General features: G+C 46.5%; 1 protein-coding gene across 1 annotated transcript in view; it reads left to right on the plus strand.

The window, feature by feature from the left end:
• The window catches only part of LOC129867564 (uncharacterized protein KIAA1614-like), a 35,953-nt gene that overhangs the window by 10,112 nt on the left and 6,088 nt on the right, over window positions 1-19,753 (plus strand). Inside the window, 7 exon segments of the mRNA XM_055941046.1 lie at window positions 2,332-3,079; window positions 3,082-3,152; window positions 3,154-3,329; window positions 3,332-3,661; window positions 9,716-9,866; window positions 18,161-18,413; window positions 18,728-18,849. Coding sequence (XP_055797021.1) covers window positions 2,332-3,079; window positions 3,082-3,152; window positions 3,154-3,329; window positions 3,332-3,661; window positions 9,716-9,866; window positions 18,161-18,413; window positions 18,728-18,849 — 1,851 coding nt within the window.

A 19,753-nucleotide genomic window follows, 5' to 3' on the forward strand; every position in this document is an offset into this window, starting at 1 on the left:
TATTTCCAACATACACGTTACACAATCCAGCTGTAATTATACAACTACAACACCTCCCCGATCTTAATCCTAATATCATCTGTGGTCCTGGAGCAGATTACTGATTACCTCAGCATATCAAATCAAATGTATTTATATAGCCCTTCTTACATCAGCTGATATCTCAAAGTGCTGAACAGAAACCCAGCCTAAAACCCCAAACAGCAAGCAATGCAGTTGTAGAAGCACGGTGGTTAGGAAAAACTCCCTAGAAAGGCCAGAACCTAGGAAGAAACCTAGAGAGGAACCAGGATATGAGGGGTGGCCAGTCCTCTTCTGGCTGTGCCGGGTAGAGATTATAACAGAACATGGCCAAGATGTTCAAATGTTCATAAATGACCAGCATGGTCAAATAATAATCACAGTAGTTGTCGAGGATGCAACAAGTCAGCACCTCAGGAGTAAATGTCAGTTGGCTTTTCATAGCCGATCATTAAGAGGATCTCTACCACTCCTGCTGTCTCTAGAGAGTTGAAAACAGCAGGTCTGGGACAGGTAGCACGTCCGGTGAACAGGTCAGTGTTCCATAGCCGCAGGCAGAACAGTTGAAACTGGAGCAGCAGCACGGCCAGGTGGACTAGGGACAGCAAGGAGTCATCATGCCAGGTAGTCCTGAGGCATGGTCCTAGGGCTCAGGTCCTCCGAGAGAAAGAGAGAAAGAGAAAATTAGAGAGAGCATACTTAAATTCACACAGGACACCGGATAAGACAGGAGAAGTACTCCAGATATAACAGACTGACCCTAGCCCCCCGACACAAACTACTGCAGCATAAATGCTGGAGGCTGAGACAGGAGGGGTCAGGAGACACTGTGGCCTCATCCGATGATACCCTCGGACAGGGCCAAACAGGCAGGATATAACCCCACCCACTTTGCCAAAGCACAGCCCCCACACCACTAGAGGGATATATTAATTCTGATCAAGGTGGGATGTTCCCACACATACAGTTGTCAATTACCAGACAGTGTCAACATCCACTCCAGATTAGACTGATTGGATGGGATGTCACGGCCGTTGTAAGGAGGAGACCAAGGCGCAGCGTGGTAAGCGTACAGTCTTCTTGTTTATAAGAACGAACACTGAACAAACAAACAAAATGAACCGTGAAGCTAATATGAGTAGTGCAGACAGGCAACTAAACATAGAACAAGAACCCACAAACACCAAAAGGAAAATTGCTTCCTAAATATGATCCCCAATCAGAGACAACGATAAACAGCTGCCTCTGATTGGGAACCATATCAGGCCACCATAGACATACAAATACCTAGACCAACAAAACTCTAGACTTACAAAAAACCCTAGACAATACAAAACAACTAATGTACCCACCCTAGTCACACCCTGGCCTAACCAAAATATAAAGAAAACAGAGATATCTCAGGTCAGGGCGTGACATGGGAAGTTTTGGATACCGACCAACCAGTAGGTGATGTGATATAAAATTGAAATAATGGCCCCTGCAATGACAGCCAACTATTATCAAAATCCTTCTAAATGAAATCAATTTGGATTGATGTGAGTGTGTTTATGCATTGGATTGTGTTATGTAAGAACAATTAATTTTGTATTTACAATGTTGGGTCTGATTTAATTTGGAAATATATCTGGGTTTGAAGGGAGTTTTCTGGTTGTAATTTGACACTTGATAAGACTGATTCTTCGTACTGCTTCACTGCACCTGTCATATTTGCAAGCTACCCCCCCCCCCCCCCCCCCCCCAACACACACACACAAGCATTCCGAAAGGGTATAAAAGGAGGAGCACATGCAAGGCAAGAACAGTACATCACTCCCTCCCTCTGGGGAGCTATTTTAGCCAGCCATGCAGGTTGCTGTTCCCTACCAGTACAGTGCAATAATATAGACTCTCACCCACTATAAGTTTTCTGTTCAGTCATTGTAAAAAGGATCATGAAAATAAAAAATAATAAATACATAGAAAATAAATAAATACATTTAAAGATGAAGTTGTATTAGGAACAATAGATTGCTTATTTAATACACTCACACCACTCTAGATAGTCATGAATGTGTTTATTTCATCAGTAAAATAGAAAAGTCATAAAATAGGCTAGATGATGGGATACAGACAGAGAGGACGGCTGTACTGGGGATGACCTTCCCCTTAGCAAGAGCTGAGCATGTTAGGAATGTAGAGGCTGGGATACACACGTGCCAGAACACGGAGAAGAATCCCACAGCCATGTAACCAATCTGTGTTCGGAGGAAAAATGCTGGATGTTTCTTTATGGGGTTTCTGTCTTTCTGTGTGTGTGTCCATCTACAGGGAGCAGCTGTCCAATGCTGGAGCTCCCGTTCACCGGGCTCCTCTGGTGGGGAAGGGAGGTGTGTCATCGGCGATAGTTGCCGCCGTTACCTCATTGTCAGGAAATCTCAGTGACTCCTCCAGTGGCGACTCGGGCTGCGGCCCCCGCCAACGCCCCAGCCAATCGCCGACACGGGTCCGCTTCGAGGACGAATCAGAGAACGATGCGGAGGTGCGCTACTTGGTGAGGCTCCGTCAGTGGAGGAGGGCCCAGGGTCTGCTCATATCCAAGCCCAACCTCTCTTCCTATGTCAACGGGCGGATGGACACTGATCCAGGAACTGGAATAGTGATCGAGCGAGGACGCTGCCTCGAGGGCAGCTTCTTATGGCACAAGAAGGCTCGCAGGACACAGGAGGGCTACGTAAACAGGGGCAGCAGGGGCCATTTTAAAGCTGCGGTAGCACAGGAGGAGCTCAACAGGCAGTGCAACTCGTGCAGGACGTTTCTGGAAGTCGGGGTCCCGAATCTGAACCTCCATCTGAACCCATCACCCCCGAAAGGGCAGAACGGCCCAGTGAACGGAGAGGGGAAGGGGAAGGTGCTCATGTCTTGCTGGGTGGCTCCCAGTGAGCCCAGCCAGGCAATTCTTACCGAGGTGATCAAGGAGACGTACATTGGGAAGGTAACCCTCCGCGATGTGGCGGATAGCACCGGGACAGGGCGTGGCTGGGCGGGAGAGACGGACAGCAGCAGTGGGAGTGTTCGGTTGTGTCGACGGTGAAAAGGAGGAGTAGGAGAGGGGAGATTCTGGGCACCAATGGGCATGGAGCACCCATCACGACCAAGGTCCAATCACAGTTTGGCACCAGTGAGCTCAACTAATGGTATTATGGTGGTGCAGCCCAATCCTTACACCATTGAGAAACCCGTGTCAATGGTGGTGGGTTTGCACACTCACTCTCCCGCTCCCCCAGAAGAACCCACAAACTGTCCCCCGTGCCTCAAGAGCAACCCCTTTCACCTTCCTCAGTGCCCATCAAATCAGCTCTGAAAACAGTACCTAAGACTCGGCCCAATGGCCAGCTATCAGTCAAACTCATGCCTTCACCACAGTACCGCCTTTTCCCCCGGGACTCCCTGGAAGACCAGGGGAGAGGGGCTGCACCCAACCCCCAGAACGAGCACTCGGTTGGGGGGAACTTCAAGGAGGTTGGTCTGTCTTTGGGGCTGACTTCCAGCACTAGCACGATAATGCCCTGTATCAGGCCTGCCTTCCTGCTGAAGACCTCCCCATCACCAGCGAAGACAGCAGAAGAGAAGTTGGTGCACCCTACGCCACAGGCACCAGGTCAGCTTCAAATACCCACTTGCTCACACACACACACAAACACTAATTTGTGTGCTGTGGGACAGTGGATTGGTAAGAAAAATAAGTGTTGCTGCTCTTCACAGCTCATCTGCAACTTTTCAGGGAAGTTAGGAACCAATAAGGCTAAGGCTAGCTTTTTCAAGCCAAAATTTTCATCCTGTAGCACAGACTCAAAAAAGTTCTGGGACACTGTAAAGTCCATGGAGAATAAGAGCACCTTCTCCCAGCTGCCCACTGCACTGAGGCTAGGAAACACTGTCACCACCGATAAATCCACTATAATCGAGAATTTCAATAAAGCATTTTTCTACGGCTGGCCATGCTTTCCACCTGGCTACCCCTACCCCGATCAACAGCCCTGCACCCCCCTCAGCAACTCGCCCAAGCCTCACCCATTTCTCCTTGACAAATCCAGATATCTGATGTTCTGAAAGAGCTGCAAAATCTGGACCCCTACAAATCAGCCGGGCTAGACAATCTGGACCCTCTCTTTCTAAAAATGATCTGCCGAAATTGTTGCAAGCCCTATTACCAGTCTGTTCAACCTCCCTTTTTTATTGTCTCAGATTCCCAAAGATTGGAAAGCTGCCGCGGTCATCCCCCTCTTCAAAGGGGGAGACACTCTAGACCCAAACTGCTATAGACCTATATCTATCCTACCCTGCCTTTCTAAGGTCTTCGAAAGCCAACAACAAACAGACAGCAAACAGATTACCGACCATTTCACATTTCATTACATTTCAGTCATTTAGCAGACGCTCTTATCCAGAGCGACTTACAGTAGAGTGCATACATTTTATTACATTTTTACATACTGAGACAAGGATATCCCTACCGCCCAAACCCTCCCTAACCCGGACGACGCTATGCCAATTGTGCGTCGCCCCACGGACCTCCCGGTTGCGGCCGGCTGCGACAGAGCCTGGGCGCGAACCCAGCCCAGCCTGGGTGCGAACCCAGAGACTCTGGTGGCGCAGCTAGCACTGCGATGCAGTGCCTTAGACCACTGCGCCACCCGGGGGGCCATTTCGAATCCCACCGTGCCTTCTCCGCCATGCAATCTGGTTTCAGTGCTGATCATGGGTGCACCTCAGCCATGCTCAAGGTCCTAAACGATATCATAACCGCCATCGATAAGATACATTACTGTGCAGCCGTATTCATTGACCTGACCAAGGCTTTCGACTCTGTCAATCACCACATTCTTATCTGCAAACTTAACGGCCTTGGTTTCTCAAATGATTGCCTCGCCTGGTTCACCAACTACTTCTCTGATAGAGTTCAGTGTGTCAAATCGGGGGGCCTGTTGTCCGGACCTCTGGCAGTCTCTATGGGGGTGCCAGAGGGTTCAATTCTCAGGGCGACTCTCTTCTCTGTATACATCAATGATGTCGCTCTTGCTGCTGGTGATTCTCTGATCCACCTCTACGCAGATGACACCATTTTGTATACCTCTGGCCCTTCTTTGGACACTGTGTTAACTAACCTCCAGACGAGCTTCAATGCCATACAACTCTCCTTCCGTGGCCTCCAACTGCTCTTAAATGCAAGTAAAACTAAATGCATGCTATTCAACCCGATCGCTGCCCACACCTGCCCGCCCGTCCAGCATCACTACTCTGGACGGTTCTGACTTAGAATATGTGGACAACTACAAATACCTAGGTGTCTGGCTAGACTGTAAACTCTCCTTCCAGACTCACATTAAGCATCTCCAATTCAAAATTAAATCTAGAATCAGCCTCCTATTTTGCAACAAAGCATCCTTCACTCATGCTGCCAAACATACCCTCGTGAAACTGACCATCCTACCGATCCTCGACTTCGGCGATGTCATTTACAAAATAGCCTCCAACACTCTACTGAACAAATTGGATGCAGTCTATCACAATGCCATCTGTTTTGTCACCAAAGCCCCATATACTACCCACCACTGCGAGCTGTATGCTCTCGTTGGCTGGCCCTCGCTTCATACTTGCCACCAAACCCACTGGCTCCAGGTCATCTACAAGTCTCTGCTAGGTAAAGCCCTGCCTTATCTCAGCACACTGGTCACCATAGCAGCACCCACCCGTAGCACGCGCTCCAGCAGGTATATCTCACTGGTCACCCCCAAAGCCAATTCTTCCTTTGGCCGCCTTTCCTTCCAGTTCTCTGCTGCCAATGACCGGAACAAACTGCAAAAATCACTGAAGCTGGAGACTCATATCTCCCTCACTAGCTTTAAGCACAAGCCGTCGGAGCAGCTCACAGATCACTGCACCTGTACATAGCCCATCTGTAAATAGCCCATCCAACTACCTCATCCCCATACTGTATTTATTTATCTATCTTGCTCCTTTGCACCCCAGTATCTCTACTTGCACATTCATCTTCTGCACATCTACCATTCCAGTGTTTAATTGCTATAATGTAATTACTTCGCCACCATGGCCTATTTATTGCCTTACCTCCCTTATCCTACCTCATTTACACACACTGTATATATACTTTTTCTACTGTATTATTGACTGTATGTTTGTTTATTCCATGTGTAACTGTGTTGTTGTATGTGTCAAACTGCTTTGCTTTATCTTGGCCAGGTCGCAGTTGTAAATGAGAACTTGTTCTCAACTAGCCTACCTGGTTAAATAAAGGTGAAATAAAATTAAAAAATCTGAATGGCAAAGGGCAAAGGTAACACCATCATCTGCATATCAATTGGTGGTGATGATAAATGCCTTGTTGAGAGCAAAGGAGGTGAATGCAAATCCAGTGAATTTACTTTGTCACATTTTATTTGTCACATGTGCCGAATACAACAGTACAAGCCCTTAATGCTGTTAAGAAAAACAAGAGTTAAGAATATTTACTTTAAAAACTCAAGTAAAGGCCTCCCGGGTGGCGCAGTGGTCTAGGGCACTGCATCGCAGCGCTAGCTGTGCCGGCAGAGACTCTGGGTTCGCGCCCAGGCTCTGTCGCAGCCGGCCGCGACCGGGAGGTCCGTGGGGCGACGCACAATTGGCCTAGCGTCGTCCGGGTTAGGGAGGGTTTGGCCGGTAGGGATATCCTTGTCTCATCGCGCACCAGCGACTCCTGTGGCGGGCCGGGCGCAGTGCGTGCTAACCAAGGTAGCCAGGTGCACGGTGTTTCCTCTGACACATTGGTGCGGCTGGCTTCCGGGTTGGAGGTGCGCTGTGTTAAGAAGCAGTGCGGCTTGGTTGGGTTGTGTTTCGGAGGACGCATGGCTTTCGACCTTCGTCTCTCCTGAGCCCGTACGGGAGTTGTAGCGATGAGACAAGATAGTAATTACTAACAATTGGATACCACGAAATTGGGGAGAAAAGGTAAAAAATAAAATAAAAAAAATAAAGTAAAAAAAGACATATAAAAAAAGTGACACAAAATTTAAATTACGAGGCTATATACAGGAGGAACCGGTACAGAGTCATTGTGCAGGGGTACAGGCTAGTTGAGATAATTGAGGTAATACAGTGCATTCGGAAGGAATTCAGACCCATTGACTTTTTCCAAATTCTTTTAGGTTACAGACTTACTGTAAAATTGCTAGTTTTTTTTTTTTTTTTTGCATAAATCTACACACAATACCCTATAATAGCAAAGCAAAAACAGAAATGTTGGCACATTTATTAGAAATAAAAAAAACATATCACATTTACATAAGTATTCAGGCCCTTTACTCAGTACTTTGTTGAAGCACCTTTGACAGCGATTACAGCCTCGAGTCTTCTTGGGTATGACGCTACAAGCTTGGCACACCTGTATTTGGGGAGTTTCTCCCATTCTTCTCTGCAGATCCTCTCAAGCTCTGTCAGGTTGGATGGGGAGCGGCGTTGCACAGCTATTTTCAGGTCTCTCCAGAGATGTTCGATCAGGTTTAAGTCCGGGCTCTGGCTGAGCCACTCAAGGACATTCAGAGATTTGTCCCGAAGCCACTCCTGCGTTGACTTGGCTGTGTGCTTAGGGTCGTTGTCCTGTTGGAAGGTAAACCTTTGTCCCAGTCTGAGGTCCTGAGTGCTCTGAAGCAGGTTTTCATCAAGAATCTCTCTGTACTTTTCTCCGTTCATCTTTGCCTCGATCCTGAATAGTCTCCTAGTCCCTGCCACTGAAAAACATCCCCACAGCATGATGCTGCCACCACGCTTCACCGTAGGGATGTTGGTAGGTTTCCTCCAGATGTGACACTTGGCATCCAGGCCAAAGACTTCATTTTTGGATTCATCAGACCAGAGAATCGTGTTTCTCATGGTCTGAGAGTCCTTCAGGTGCAAACTCCAAGTGGGCTGTCATGTGCCTTTTACTGAGGAGTGTCTTCCGTCTGGCCACTCTACCATAAAGGCATATTGGTGGAGTGCTGGAGAGATGGTTGTCCTTCAGAAAGGTTCTCCCAGCGTCACAGAGGATCTCTGGAGCTCTGTCAGAGTGACCATCGGGTTCTTGGTCACCTCCCGACCAAGGCCATTTTTTAAACGTTTAACTAGGCAAGTCAGTTAGGAACAAATTCTTATTTTAAACAACGGCCTAGGAACAGTGGGTTAACTGCCTTGTTCAGGGGCAGAACAACAGATTTTTACCTTGTCAGCTCGGGGATTCGATCTTGCAACCTTCTGGTTACTAGTCCAACACTCTAACCACTAAGCTACCTGCCGCCCTTTCTCCCCTGGCTGCTCAGTTTGGCCGGGCGGCCAGCTCTAAGAAGAGTCTTGGTGGTATCAAACTTCTTTCATTTAAGAATGGAGGCCACTGTGTTCTTGGGGACCTTCAATGCGGCAGACATTTTTTGATACCTTTCCCCAGATCTGTGCCTCGACCAAATCCTGTCTCTGAGCTCTGCGGACAATTCCTTTGACTTCATGGCTTGGTTTTTGCTCTGACATGCACTGTCAACTGTGGGGCCTTATATAGACAGGTGTGTGCCTTTCGGAATCATGTCCAATCAACTGAATTTACCACAAGTGGACTCCTGCTCCACTACAGCCCTGTCGAAGTGCTCGGCCCTCCTTTTCATGTAGTCCAAGATCCCTAACATCAGACAACCTTTAAGTATAATTGTTAAAGGTGATGTGTTAAAGATAACAATTAGAGGTTGTTACAAACAGGGTTAGGTGGATTACTTCAAAATGCAATCTGAACTGTAACTGAATTCTAACAATGGAGTCTCATTAGTCAAAATATATACTTTAAAGGACACAATTAAATGTGTTTTCAGTCCCCAAGTAGCCATTGGTAAATGCACTGCCTCATGGGTGGTCAAGTCCATGCTGCTGATGTCAGTGAGGTGTCAGATCAGTGACTGTGAAGGTGTGTGTGTATGTATCCGAGAGTGCATCTGTGCGTGTGTGCATATGCTTCTGTGTGTGCATGTGTTCGCTTGTGCATACGTGCGTGTGATTGCATGCATGCGCATGTGTGGGGTGTGCTTGTGTGTGCTGCACCCAGGTCCCAGCAGGGATTTTGTAGTCAGCACATCCACCAACCCCAGCCTTGTAGTCCTACCAAGGCCTGTTCCACCCGATTCCACAGCCTGGTTGATTAGATATGTGAAGCATCTGATTGTTCTCACTCTCTCTCTCTATTTGGTGCAGTATTTCTCAATTAAAAAATGTACACGAAAACGAGTTGTTTCTCGTTGAATGAAGAATCCCCATTGTTGACGAAGTGTTTACCCGAACAGCCGGAAAACCCCTTAGTGAAAACCAAAACTAAGGAAATGTCATCATAATATATGCACAAACTCTTCTGAACTAGTTCTGCTGGGAAGCATGCGGACGCCTTCTCTCTCTCTCCCCTCTGACTCTCTTTATGTCTCTCGCTGTGTCTATGCATGATAAATACTCAACAATCCCCCCCCAGAAAAATATGTAGCAAATATGTAGCAAGAAATTCACATCTCGCAAACAATATTCTACAAAAATATATCATACCACATGCAAATGTCAGTCTAACAAGGCTCTTACTCATTCCTACTTTTCATTAAAAAAATATGAAAGTTACAGATTCTTCACCTTGTAAACATCCCTCCCTCCCCTCTAGAAGTGGAGCTGCAACATCCATGGATGGGAGAGCTCTCTCTGGGAGGAGCCAACATCCTACCCCCTCCCCCATACCATTCTGGGTGTGATGGACTGGTCATGGGGCCAATGAGAGCTGAGCATCAGAGGGAGGAAAGCACTAGTCCAGCTCAGTGAGTACTGGTAAATCCCTCCCTACACCACACTCTTATGCTTAATTCTAAACTGACCTGAAGCTTTATGTTGATTGTAAAAGTTAGGAGCACCACATGGAATTTAGGAGCACCAGAAAATACGATTTTAAAAAAATGAATTGAGATACAGCCTATATGAAGTCTAGCTACTTTAGAAGCATGTTGTGCACTAGAAACTAATATGTAACACATTTGTTTATTATAAAAGCTAACATGTTGATATGAATACCTGTCATTGAAATTACAATGTCATTTGTGGATTATTAGGTCTCTACATTGTGTATAAAGCACTATTTTCCTAGTGGGGATACATTATGTTGACATTTGTACACTGTCTCTTTAAAAACATCAGGTTTGTGATGATGACATGCAAGAGATTTGTCATTCATTCATTCATTCATTCATTCATTCATTGCTATGAACATAGATCTCCTGAAGAAGCTATCCCTTTTCCTTTCTTTCTGCGCCCCCAAATATTTGGATAAAATGGCAAAGTTACCAGTTAACTAACTAGTCAATGAGGTAACATGACTGAACAAAGTGGAAACAAATGGTTAACTACGTGTACAGTGCCTTCGGAAAGTATTCAAACCCCTTGACTTTTCCCACATTTTGTTACATTACAATTATTCTAAAATTGATTAAATCAGTAAAAATCTACACACAATATCCCATAATGAAAAAGCCAAAACAGGTTTTTAGATTTTTTTTGCCTATTTATTGCAAATAAAAAACAAATACCTTATTTACATATGTATTCAGAACCTTCGCTATGAGACTCGAGATTGAGCTCAGGTGCATCCTGTTTCCATTGATCATCCTTGAGATGTTTCCACAACTTGATTTAGAGTCCACCTGAAGTAAATTTGATTGATTGGACATGATTCCGAAAGGCACACACCTGTCTATATAAGGTCCCACAGTTGACAGTGCCTGTCAGAGCAAAACCAAGCCATGAAGTCAAAGGAATTGTCCGTAGAGCTACGAGACAGGATTGTGTCAAGGCACAGATCTGGGGAAGGGTACCAACACATGTCTGCCGCATTGAAGGTCCCCAAGAACACAGTGGCCTCCATCATTATTAAATGGAAGAAGTTTGGAACCACCAAGACTCTTCCTAGAGCTGGCCACCCGGCCAAACTGAGCAATCGGGTGAGAAGGGCCTTGGTCAGGGAAGTGACCATGAACCCGATTGTGCCTCTGACAGAGCTCCAGAGTTCCTCTGTGGAAATGGGAGAACCTTCCAGAAGGACAACCATCTTTGCAGCACTCTACCAATCAGGCCTTTATGGTAGAGTGGCCAGATGGAAGTCACTCCACAGTAAAAGGCTCATGACAGCCCGCTTGGAGTTTTCCAAAAGGCACGCAAAGACTCTCAGACCATGAGAAACACGATTCTCTGGTCTGATGAATCCAGGATTGAACTCTTTGGCCTGAATGCCAAGTGTCACCTCTGGAGGAAACCTGGCACCATCTCTACTTTGAAGCATGGTGGTGGCAGCATCATGTTGTGTTGATGTTTTTCAGCAGCATTGACTGGGAGACTAGTCAGGATCGAGGCAAAGATGAACAGAGCAAAGTACAGAGAGATCCTTGATGAAAACCTGCCCCAGAGCGCTCAAGACCTCAGACTGGGGCAAAGGTTCACCTTCCAACAGGACAACAACCCTAAGCACACAGCCAAAACAAAGCAGGAGTGGCTTCGGGAAAAGTCTCTGAATGTCCTTGAATGGCCCAGCCAGTGCCCGTGTTTTTCTTACAAGGGGTGCGTTCACACAGTATAGAACAGAATGGTAATGTTGGACAAACTAAATAATTGACTTAAGATAAACTGAGGTCCAAAAAATCATCAGACAAGTCCTTTTCAATGAGGAAAGACTTTCCAAGGAATCATTCCAATTCGTAGATCAAAGAATGTAATTTTACCCTTCTCCATTTGAAAATCATTGGACTCCACTATCATGTAAAGTACGTGTACATGTAATACCTGTCAAGGCTGTGGGTAACTGGTGTAAGGAGTCAGGCGCAGGAGAGCTGAGATGCGTGGACAAGGTATTTAATACAAGAAAACACCAGTACAAACACAATACTATGGTGCTGAAAAAATACCGGAACCACGAAATAAACAGGCGTAAATAACAAAACCCGGCAACAATATACTAGCCGTCAGATACAGCCTTACAATAAAACAAACACGCACACAAACATGGGGGAAACCAGAGGGTTAAATAATGAACATGTAATGGGGGAATACAAACCAGGTGTGTAAAAAACAAAGACAAAACAAATGGAAAATGAAAAGTGGATCGGTGATGGCTAGAAGGCCGGTGACGTCGACCGCCGACGGCCGCTCGAACATGAAGAGGGACCGACTCCGGCGGAAGTCATGACAATACCCTATGTGGCGTTAATGTACAGAGCAACAATTGTTATATTAACACACACATATACATACAACAACAAAAAGTACAAAACATTACTAGAGGTTGTAATTGCTGCCAAAGTTGCTTCAACAAAGTACTGAGTAAAGGGTCTGAATAATTATGTAAATGTGATATTTCATTTTTTATATAAATTAGCAAACATTTCTAAAAACCTGTTTTGCTTTGTCATTATGAGGTATTGTGTGCAGATTGATGAGGATAAAAAAAGTATTCAATCAATTTTAGAATAAGTCTGTAACCTAACAAAATGTCGAAAAAGTCAAGGGGTCTGAATATTTTTCGAAGGCACTGTAAGTTGCATTCGAACGTCCCACGACATCTATTATGAATGTAAAATGCGTTCCCGGCAATCCACTGTAGGACGATAAAAATGGTGCACCGGTGATAGCCTATAGGTCAGATCTTTGGACCTGGTTGGGCGCCTACAAGCAAGCCATTTCCGGTCTGATAATGGTGCAACCATGACTCTATCGAATCTGCACTCGCTTTTTCCTCTAGAGCACTCAGAAACAACGGTACAGCGAAGCCTTATCATTACACGTATTACATTTATTATGTAATTATCATAAACTCAAAGACTGCGGGAGGAGGAAATCTCATTTTAACAACAGCTGGTGCACGATCTCTTATATTAAGGAAGTCAAGGTTTTGCTCGCCTGAGTTAGAATACCTCATGATAAGCTGTAGAGCATACTATCTTTTTCCTAGCTGTCTATTTACCAACACAAACCGATGCTGGCACTAAGACCGCACTCAACGAGCTGTACAGGGCCATAAGCCAACAAGAAAATGCTCATCCAGAGGCAGCGCACCTAGTGGCTGGTGATTTTAATGCAGGAAAACTGAAATCCGTTTTCCCTATTTTCTACCAACATGTCACCTGTGCAACTAGAGGGGGAGAAAACACTATCACCTTTACTCCGCACAACTAGAAACATACAAAGCTCTCCCTCGCCCTCCATTTGGCAAATCTGACCATAACTCTATCCTCTTGATTCCTGCTTACAAGTAAAAACTCAAACAGGGAGTACCAGTGACACGTTCAATTCAGAAGTGATCCGATGAAGTGGATGCTTAAGCTACAGGACTGTTTATGTAGCACAAACTGGAATGTGTTCCAGGATTCATCCAATGTTTACCACATCAGTCACCGACTTCATTAATAAGTGCATCGACAATATCATACCCACAGTGACCGTATGTACATATCCCAACCAGAAGCCATGGGCTGACATTTTCAATCCCTCCCTGATCCAGTCTGCAATAACAACATGTTTCAAGCAGACCCCCATAGAAAGCCAAGGTAGCCTGTCTAAATGACTATCGCCCATAGCACACCTGTAGCTATGAAATGCTTTGAAAGGCTGGTCATAGCTCACATTAACACCATCATCCCAGACACCCTGGACCCACTCCAATTCACATACCACCCCAACAGATCCACAAAGGATGCAATCTCTATTGCACTCCACACTGCCCTTTCACACCTGGACAAAAGAAACACCTATGTGAGAATGCTATTCATTGACTACAGCTCAGCGTTCAACACCATAGTGCCCTCAAAGCTCATCACTAAGCTAAGGTCCCTGGGACTGAACACCTTCCTCTGCAACCGGATTCTGGACCTCTTGACGGGCCGCAACCAGGTGGTGAGGCTAGGTAATAACACTTCTGATACGCAGACCCTCCACACAGGGGCCCCTCGAGTGAGTGCTTAGTCCCCTCCTGTACTCCCTGTTCACCCACAACTGCGTGGCTGCACACGACTCCAACACCATTGTTAAGTTTGCCGACGACACGACGGTGGTTGGCCTGATCAACGACAACGATGAGACAGCGGCCCAGTACACATTACCCTCTGTAGCGCCTTCCAGTCGGAAGGCAGTTGCCATACCATGCGGTGATGCAGCCAGTCAAGATGCTCTCGATGGTGCAGCTATAGAACTTTTGGAGAATCTGAGGGCCCATGACAAATCTTTTTAGCCTCTTGAGGTGGAAGGGGTGTTTTGTGCCCTCTTCACAACTGTGTTGGTGTGTTTGAACAATGATAGATCCTTAGTGATGTGGACGTCGAGGAACTTGAAGCTCTCAACCCGTTCCACTACAGCCCCGTTGATGTGAATGGGGGCATGCTTGGCTCTCCGTTTCCTGTAATCCACAATCAGCTCTTTGACTTACTGACATTGAGAGGTTGTTGTCCTGGCACCACACTGCCAGTTCTCTGACCACCTCCCCATAGGAGCTCCCTGCCATCCAGGACCTCTATACCAGGCGGTGTCAGAGGAGGCCCAAAAAGACTCCAGCCACCCAAGCAACAGACTGTTCTCTCTGCTACCGCGTGGCAAGCGGTACCAATGCACTAAGTCTGGAACCAACAGGACCCTGAACAGCTTCTACCACCAAGCCATAAGACTTATAAAAAAAACTTAAATAGCTAATCAAATGGCTACCCAGACTACCTGCATTTACCCTTTTTTTGCACTAACTCACACGCTGGACTCTACCCACAAATACACACATAACATACAGACATGAATACTGATGCCACACACACACTTTTACACACACTGCTGCTACTGTCTTATCTATGCTGTTTCCTAGTCACTTTACCTCAATTACCTCGTACTCCTGGACATCAACTCGGTACTGGTACTCCCTCTATACAGATAGCCATTGTAACAGCTGTCCTCCTCCTCTTCGTCTGAAGAGGAGGAGTAGGGATTGGACCAAAGTGCAGCGTGATATTTGGACATAAAAGTTTATTAAAGTACAGAAGAAAACCGAACACACTTCAACAAACTACAAAATAAGAAAACGAACGATGTAGACAGACCTGAACATGGAACTTACATAAAGACACGAAGAACTCGCGAACAGGAACAGACTACATCAAACGAACGAACAAACCGAAACAGTCCCGTGTGGTGCAACATACACAGACACAGAAGACAATTACCCACAAACACATGATGCCCATGGCTGCCTTAAATATGGCTCCCAATCAGAGACAATAAACCACAGCTGTCTCGCTCCGGCTGCTCCTGTCTGGCGGAAGGCTCCGGCGGCTCCTGTCTGGCGGAAGGCTCCGGCGACTCCTGTCTGGTGGAAGTCTCCTGCGGCTCCTGTCTTGCGGAAGGGTCCGGCGGCTCCTGTCTGGCGGACGGCTCTGAAGGCTCATGGCAGACGGGCGGCTTTGCAGGCTCAGTACAGACGGGCGGCTTTGAAGACTCAGTACAGACGGGCAGTTCATACGGCGCTTGGCAGACAGACAGTTCAGACAGCGTTGGGCAGATGGGCAGTTCAGGCGCCGTTGGGCAGACGGCCAGTTCAGGCGCCGTTGGGCAGACGGGCAGTTCAGGCGCCGTTGGGCAGACGGGCAGTTCAGGCGCCGTTGGGCAGACGGGCAGTTCAGGCGCCGTTGGGCAAACGGCAGACTCTGGCCGGCTGAGACGCACTGTAGGCCTGGTGCGTGGTGCCGGAACTGGAGGTACCGGGCTAAAGACACGCACCTCCAGGCTAGTGCGGGGAGAAGGAACAGGGCATGCTGGACCCTGGGGGCGCACATTAGGCCTAGTGCGTGGTGCCGGAACTGGTGGTACCGGACTGGGGACACGCATCTCAGGGCTAGTGCGGGGAGCAGCAACAGGACGCACAGGACTCTGGGGACACACAGGAGGCTTGGTGTGTGGTGTAGGCACTGGTGGTAAAGGGCTGGAGACACGCACCATAGAGCTAGTGCGTGGAGGAGGCACAGGGCTCTGAAGACGCACAGGAAGCCTGGTGCGTGGTGTAGGCACTGGTGGTACTAGGTTGGGGCGGGGAGGTGGCGCAGGAAATACCGGACCGTGCAGGCGTACTGGCTCCCTTGAGCACTGAGCCTGCCCAACCTTACCTGGTTGTATGCTCCCCGTCGCCCGACCAGTGCGGGGAGGTGGAATAACCCGCACCGGGCTATGTAGGCGAACCAGGGACACCATGCGTAAGGCTGGTGCCATGTAAGCCGGCCCGAGGAGACGCACTGGTGACCAGATGCGTTGGGCCGGCTTCATGACATCCGGCTCAACGCTCAATCTAGCCCGGCCGATACGTGGAGCTGGAATGTACCGCACCGGGCTATGCACGCGTACAGGAGACACCATGCGCTCTACTGCGTAACACGGTGTCTGCCCGTACTCTCGCTCTCCACGGTAAGTACAGGGAGTAGGCGCAGGTCTCCTACCTGACTTCGCCACTCTCCCTTTAAGCCCCCCCCCCAAGAAATTTTTGGGTTGTACTCACGGGCTTCCAGCCTTGCCTCCGTGCTGCCTCCTCATATCGCCTCCTCTCGGCTTTCGCTGCCTCCAGCTCTTCACGAGGGAGGCGATATTCTCCCGGTTGTGCCCAAGGTCCCTTTCCATCCAGTATCTCCTCCCATGTCCACGAGTCCTGGTTCTTTGGCCGCTGCTGTTGGTTCCTCTCACGCTGCTTGCTCCATGGTAGGTGGGTGGTTCTGTAACAGCTGTCCTCCTCCTCTTCAGACGAAGAGGAGGAGTAGGGATTGGACCAAAGTGCAGCGTGATATTTGGACATAACGAAGTTTATTAAAGTACAGACGAAAACCGAACACACTTCAACAAACTACAAAATAAGAAAACGAACGATGTAGACAGACCTGAACATGGAACTTACATGAAGACACGAAGAACTCACGAACAGACTACATCAAACGAACGAACAAACCGAAACAGTCCCATGTGGTGCAACAGACACAGAAGACAATTACCCACAAACACATGATGCCCATGGCTGCCTTAAATATGGCTCCCAATCAGAGACAATAAACCACAGCTGTCTCTAATTGAGAACCAATCTAGGCAGCCATAGACATACAAACACCTAGACAAGACATTGCCCCATTAAACATACAAACCCCTAGACAAACCAAAAAACACATACCTTCCCCATGTCACACCCTGACCTAACTAAAATAATAAAGGAAACAAAGAATACTAAGGCCAGGGTGTGACAGCCATGATATTTTTACTCACTATTTTTATTTATTATTAACTGTGCATTTCACTGTCACTAGTTACATTTTTTTTTAACTCTGCATTTTTGGGAAAGGACCCGTAAGTAATAATTTTGCTGTTAGTTTACACCTGTTGTCTACAAAACGTGACAAATAAAATTACATTTGATTTTTGATTACAACAATTATTATCTGGAAGATTTTTTCTCAAATCATAGTGTGCTCTCAAAATAAAACTCCTGGTCGCACATCAGAATATTTATTTGCATATATGACCAAATATTTTAGAGGTTTGACCCAAAATTAACATCGGTCCTCCTCCCTTTCAGAGAGAGATGTTGAAGAAATCTATTTTTAGATTCCCACAATGTTCTATTTTACTAAACTATCATCTAATTTGGAGCTCTGCCTGACAGCCAGCCTTAGCCTATAGTCATTAGTGGTATTCCACAGACTGTTAATATTTGTATACAAACTAGTTCAAACCAGGTGGTTTTAGAGTTGTGGTGCAGACATAAACAAGCACTGCCTCAGTCTAATACTTTTTAACTCAACACTGACCTCTTCTGACCAAAGAGTAATAAGTGAATTAATGCAAGCATCTGAGGTGAAATTATTATATCAATTTCCTGGATGAATTCTATCTATTTCAAAAGGTTTTCCAGATCAAATGAATAACTAGAATTTATAATGGAGTTGAGTCCAGCTTAGATGTGACTCATCATGTTTGTACTTGTTTATATGTTGTTGTCCCTCTCTCAATGTCTTTCTGTTGATCTGTCTCTCCCTCTTTCCCTCCTTCACACCTCTCCCCCTCACAGGATGGTAGGGACAGAGACAGAGCAGCAGGAGGCCAGGTCCAAGCTTTCTCTGCGCCGTTTATTCTCCGCCATCGGCCTGAATGGAGTGGGGAAGCTGGGTAAAGGGCGCTCCAGTAGCATGGAGCAGCTTAGCTTCCATCCCCGGGGTGTCCCCCCGGCCTTTCCTGGCCCCAGCTCCAGCTCTAACCCCAGTCCTGCACGCCCAGAACCCAGCCAACTGAGAAAAGCCCCGTCGCTCCAGTCCCTACGCATGGTGAGAGGAGATATATCTTTTGAATTATAGGGAATTACAGCGATTCTAACCTTGATTGTAGTCTGAGAGGTTCTGCTTTATGTTTGTCAAACTGTTTAATCCATAAGGATACTGAGATCTCAGTTAGTTTGAACATTGTTGTGACCGTGTACTAGAAATTTTAATATTTTTCCTCATAACTATCCTGTAAAGTGCCTATTTGGTCAAGGTATTTGCTGATACCTTGAAAAAAGTAACACCATCTTATAATGAATCCAAATGCATATTATGAAAAGTCGCATAGGGCTGCTGTCATGTTCATTTCTCATCTCCAGGGGTCACCCTTTAAGCAGCTGAGGAAATCGTCATCAGTCCAGAATGTACAGTCCTCCAAGAAGAAGGGAGATGGCTCCAGTGCATACACACCTGGAGATCAGCCCAGCAGCCCTGCTCTCAGGTATAACCAGTACAGTGCGTCAATAACATCACTGAGGGTTCGAGCCCTGAAATCTGATTGGCTGACAGCCGTGATATACCATGGGTATGACAAAGCATTTATTTCTACTGTTCTAATTACGTTGGTAACCAGTTTATAATAGCAATAAGGCACCTCAGGGGTTTGTGGTATATTGGCCATATACCACACCTCCTCGGGCCTTATTGCTTAATTACAACCTATGTTGTGATAATTGCATTGTTTACTCTATAACCCATTTGTTCAAACTCCACCGTGATGTACGTAAGGCCGTGACAACAAAAAGACAACAGTCACACAGTGGTGGAAGAAATTCAACTACACATACGTTTGTTTCATCACACAACCGTAAAGAAACATCTGTCCAGTGAAGTCCACAAAGCAAATATTGCAGACAAACATATCACATGCAGCATGGTCACGCAAGTGAATGTTAAAAGTGTGTGTGAAAAAAGTGAAAAGTGAATGTGAAAGCAAACTTAAAGGTACTGTTCCAAAAAAATTCTGTCCAATCAGTGTTGCTATATATTATGTGGCTATCAATGGTACTGATGTGTGTGTGCTTGCGCGCGCAAGTAAAACATTTTTTTTTGACTCACCCTACTTGTAGTTGAACACCAATGGCATCCTCCTCTCTTTCATGTTGGCAAAACGGTCTATGGCCCTGTCATACAGTACACTTTAAGTTTTGTTCTCATAGGCTACCTAGCTAAAATGCGTGCTAGCCTGCCTTCCTCGCATGGGCAACAATGAACCAGCTATGTTAGCTAGGCTACATATTGAAATTCAGTCATCTCAGGCCAGTGGCACAAATGATTAATTTATGGTTAGATCAGAATCGGCGTCATAATCATTGGCCTGTACAGAGAATTATACTGAACAAAAA

This window comes from Salvelinus fontinalis, chromosome 12 (genome assembly GCF_029448725.1).
Source record: "Salvelinus fontinalis isolate EN_2023a chromosome 12, ASM2944872v1, whole genome shotgun sequence".
Taxonomy (NCBI): domain Eukaryota; kingdom Metazoa; phylum Chordata; class Actinopteri; order Salmoniformes; family Salmonidae; genus Salvelinus; species Salvelinus fontinalis.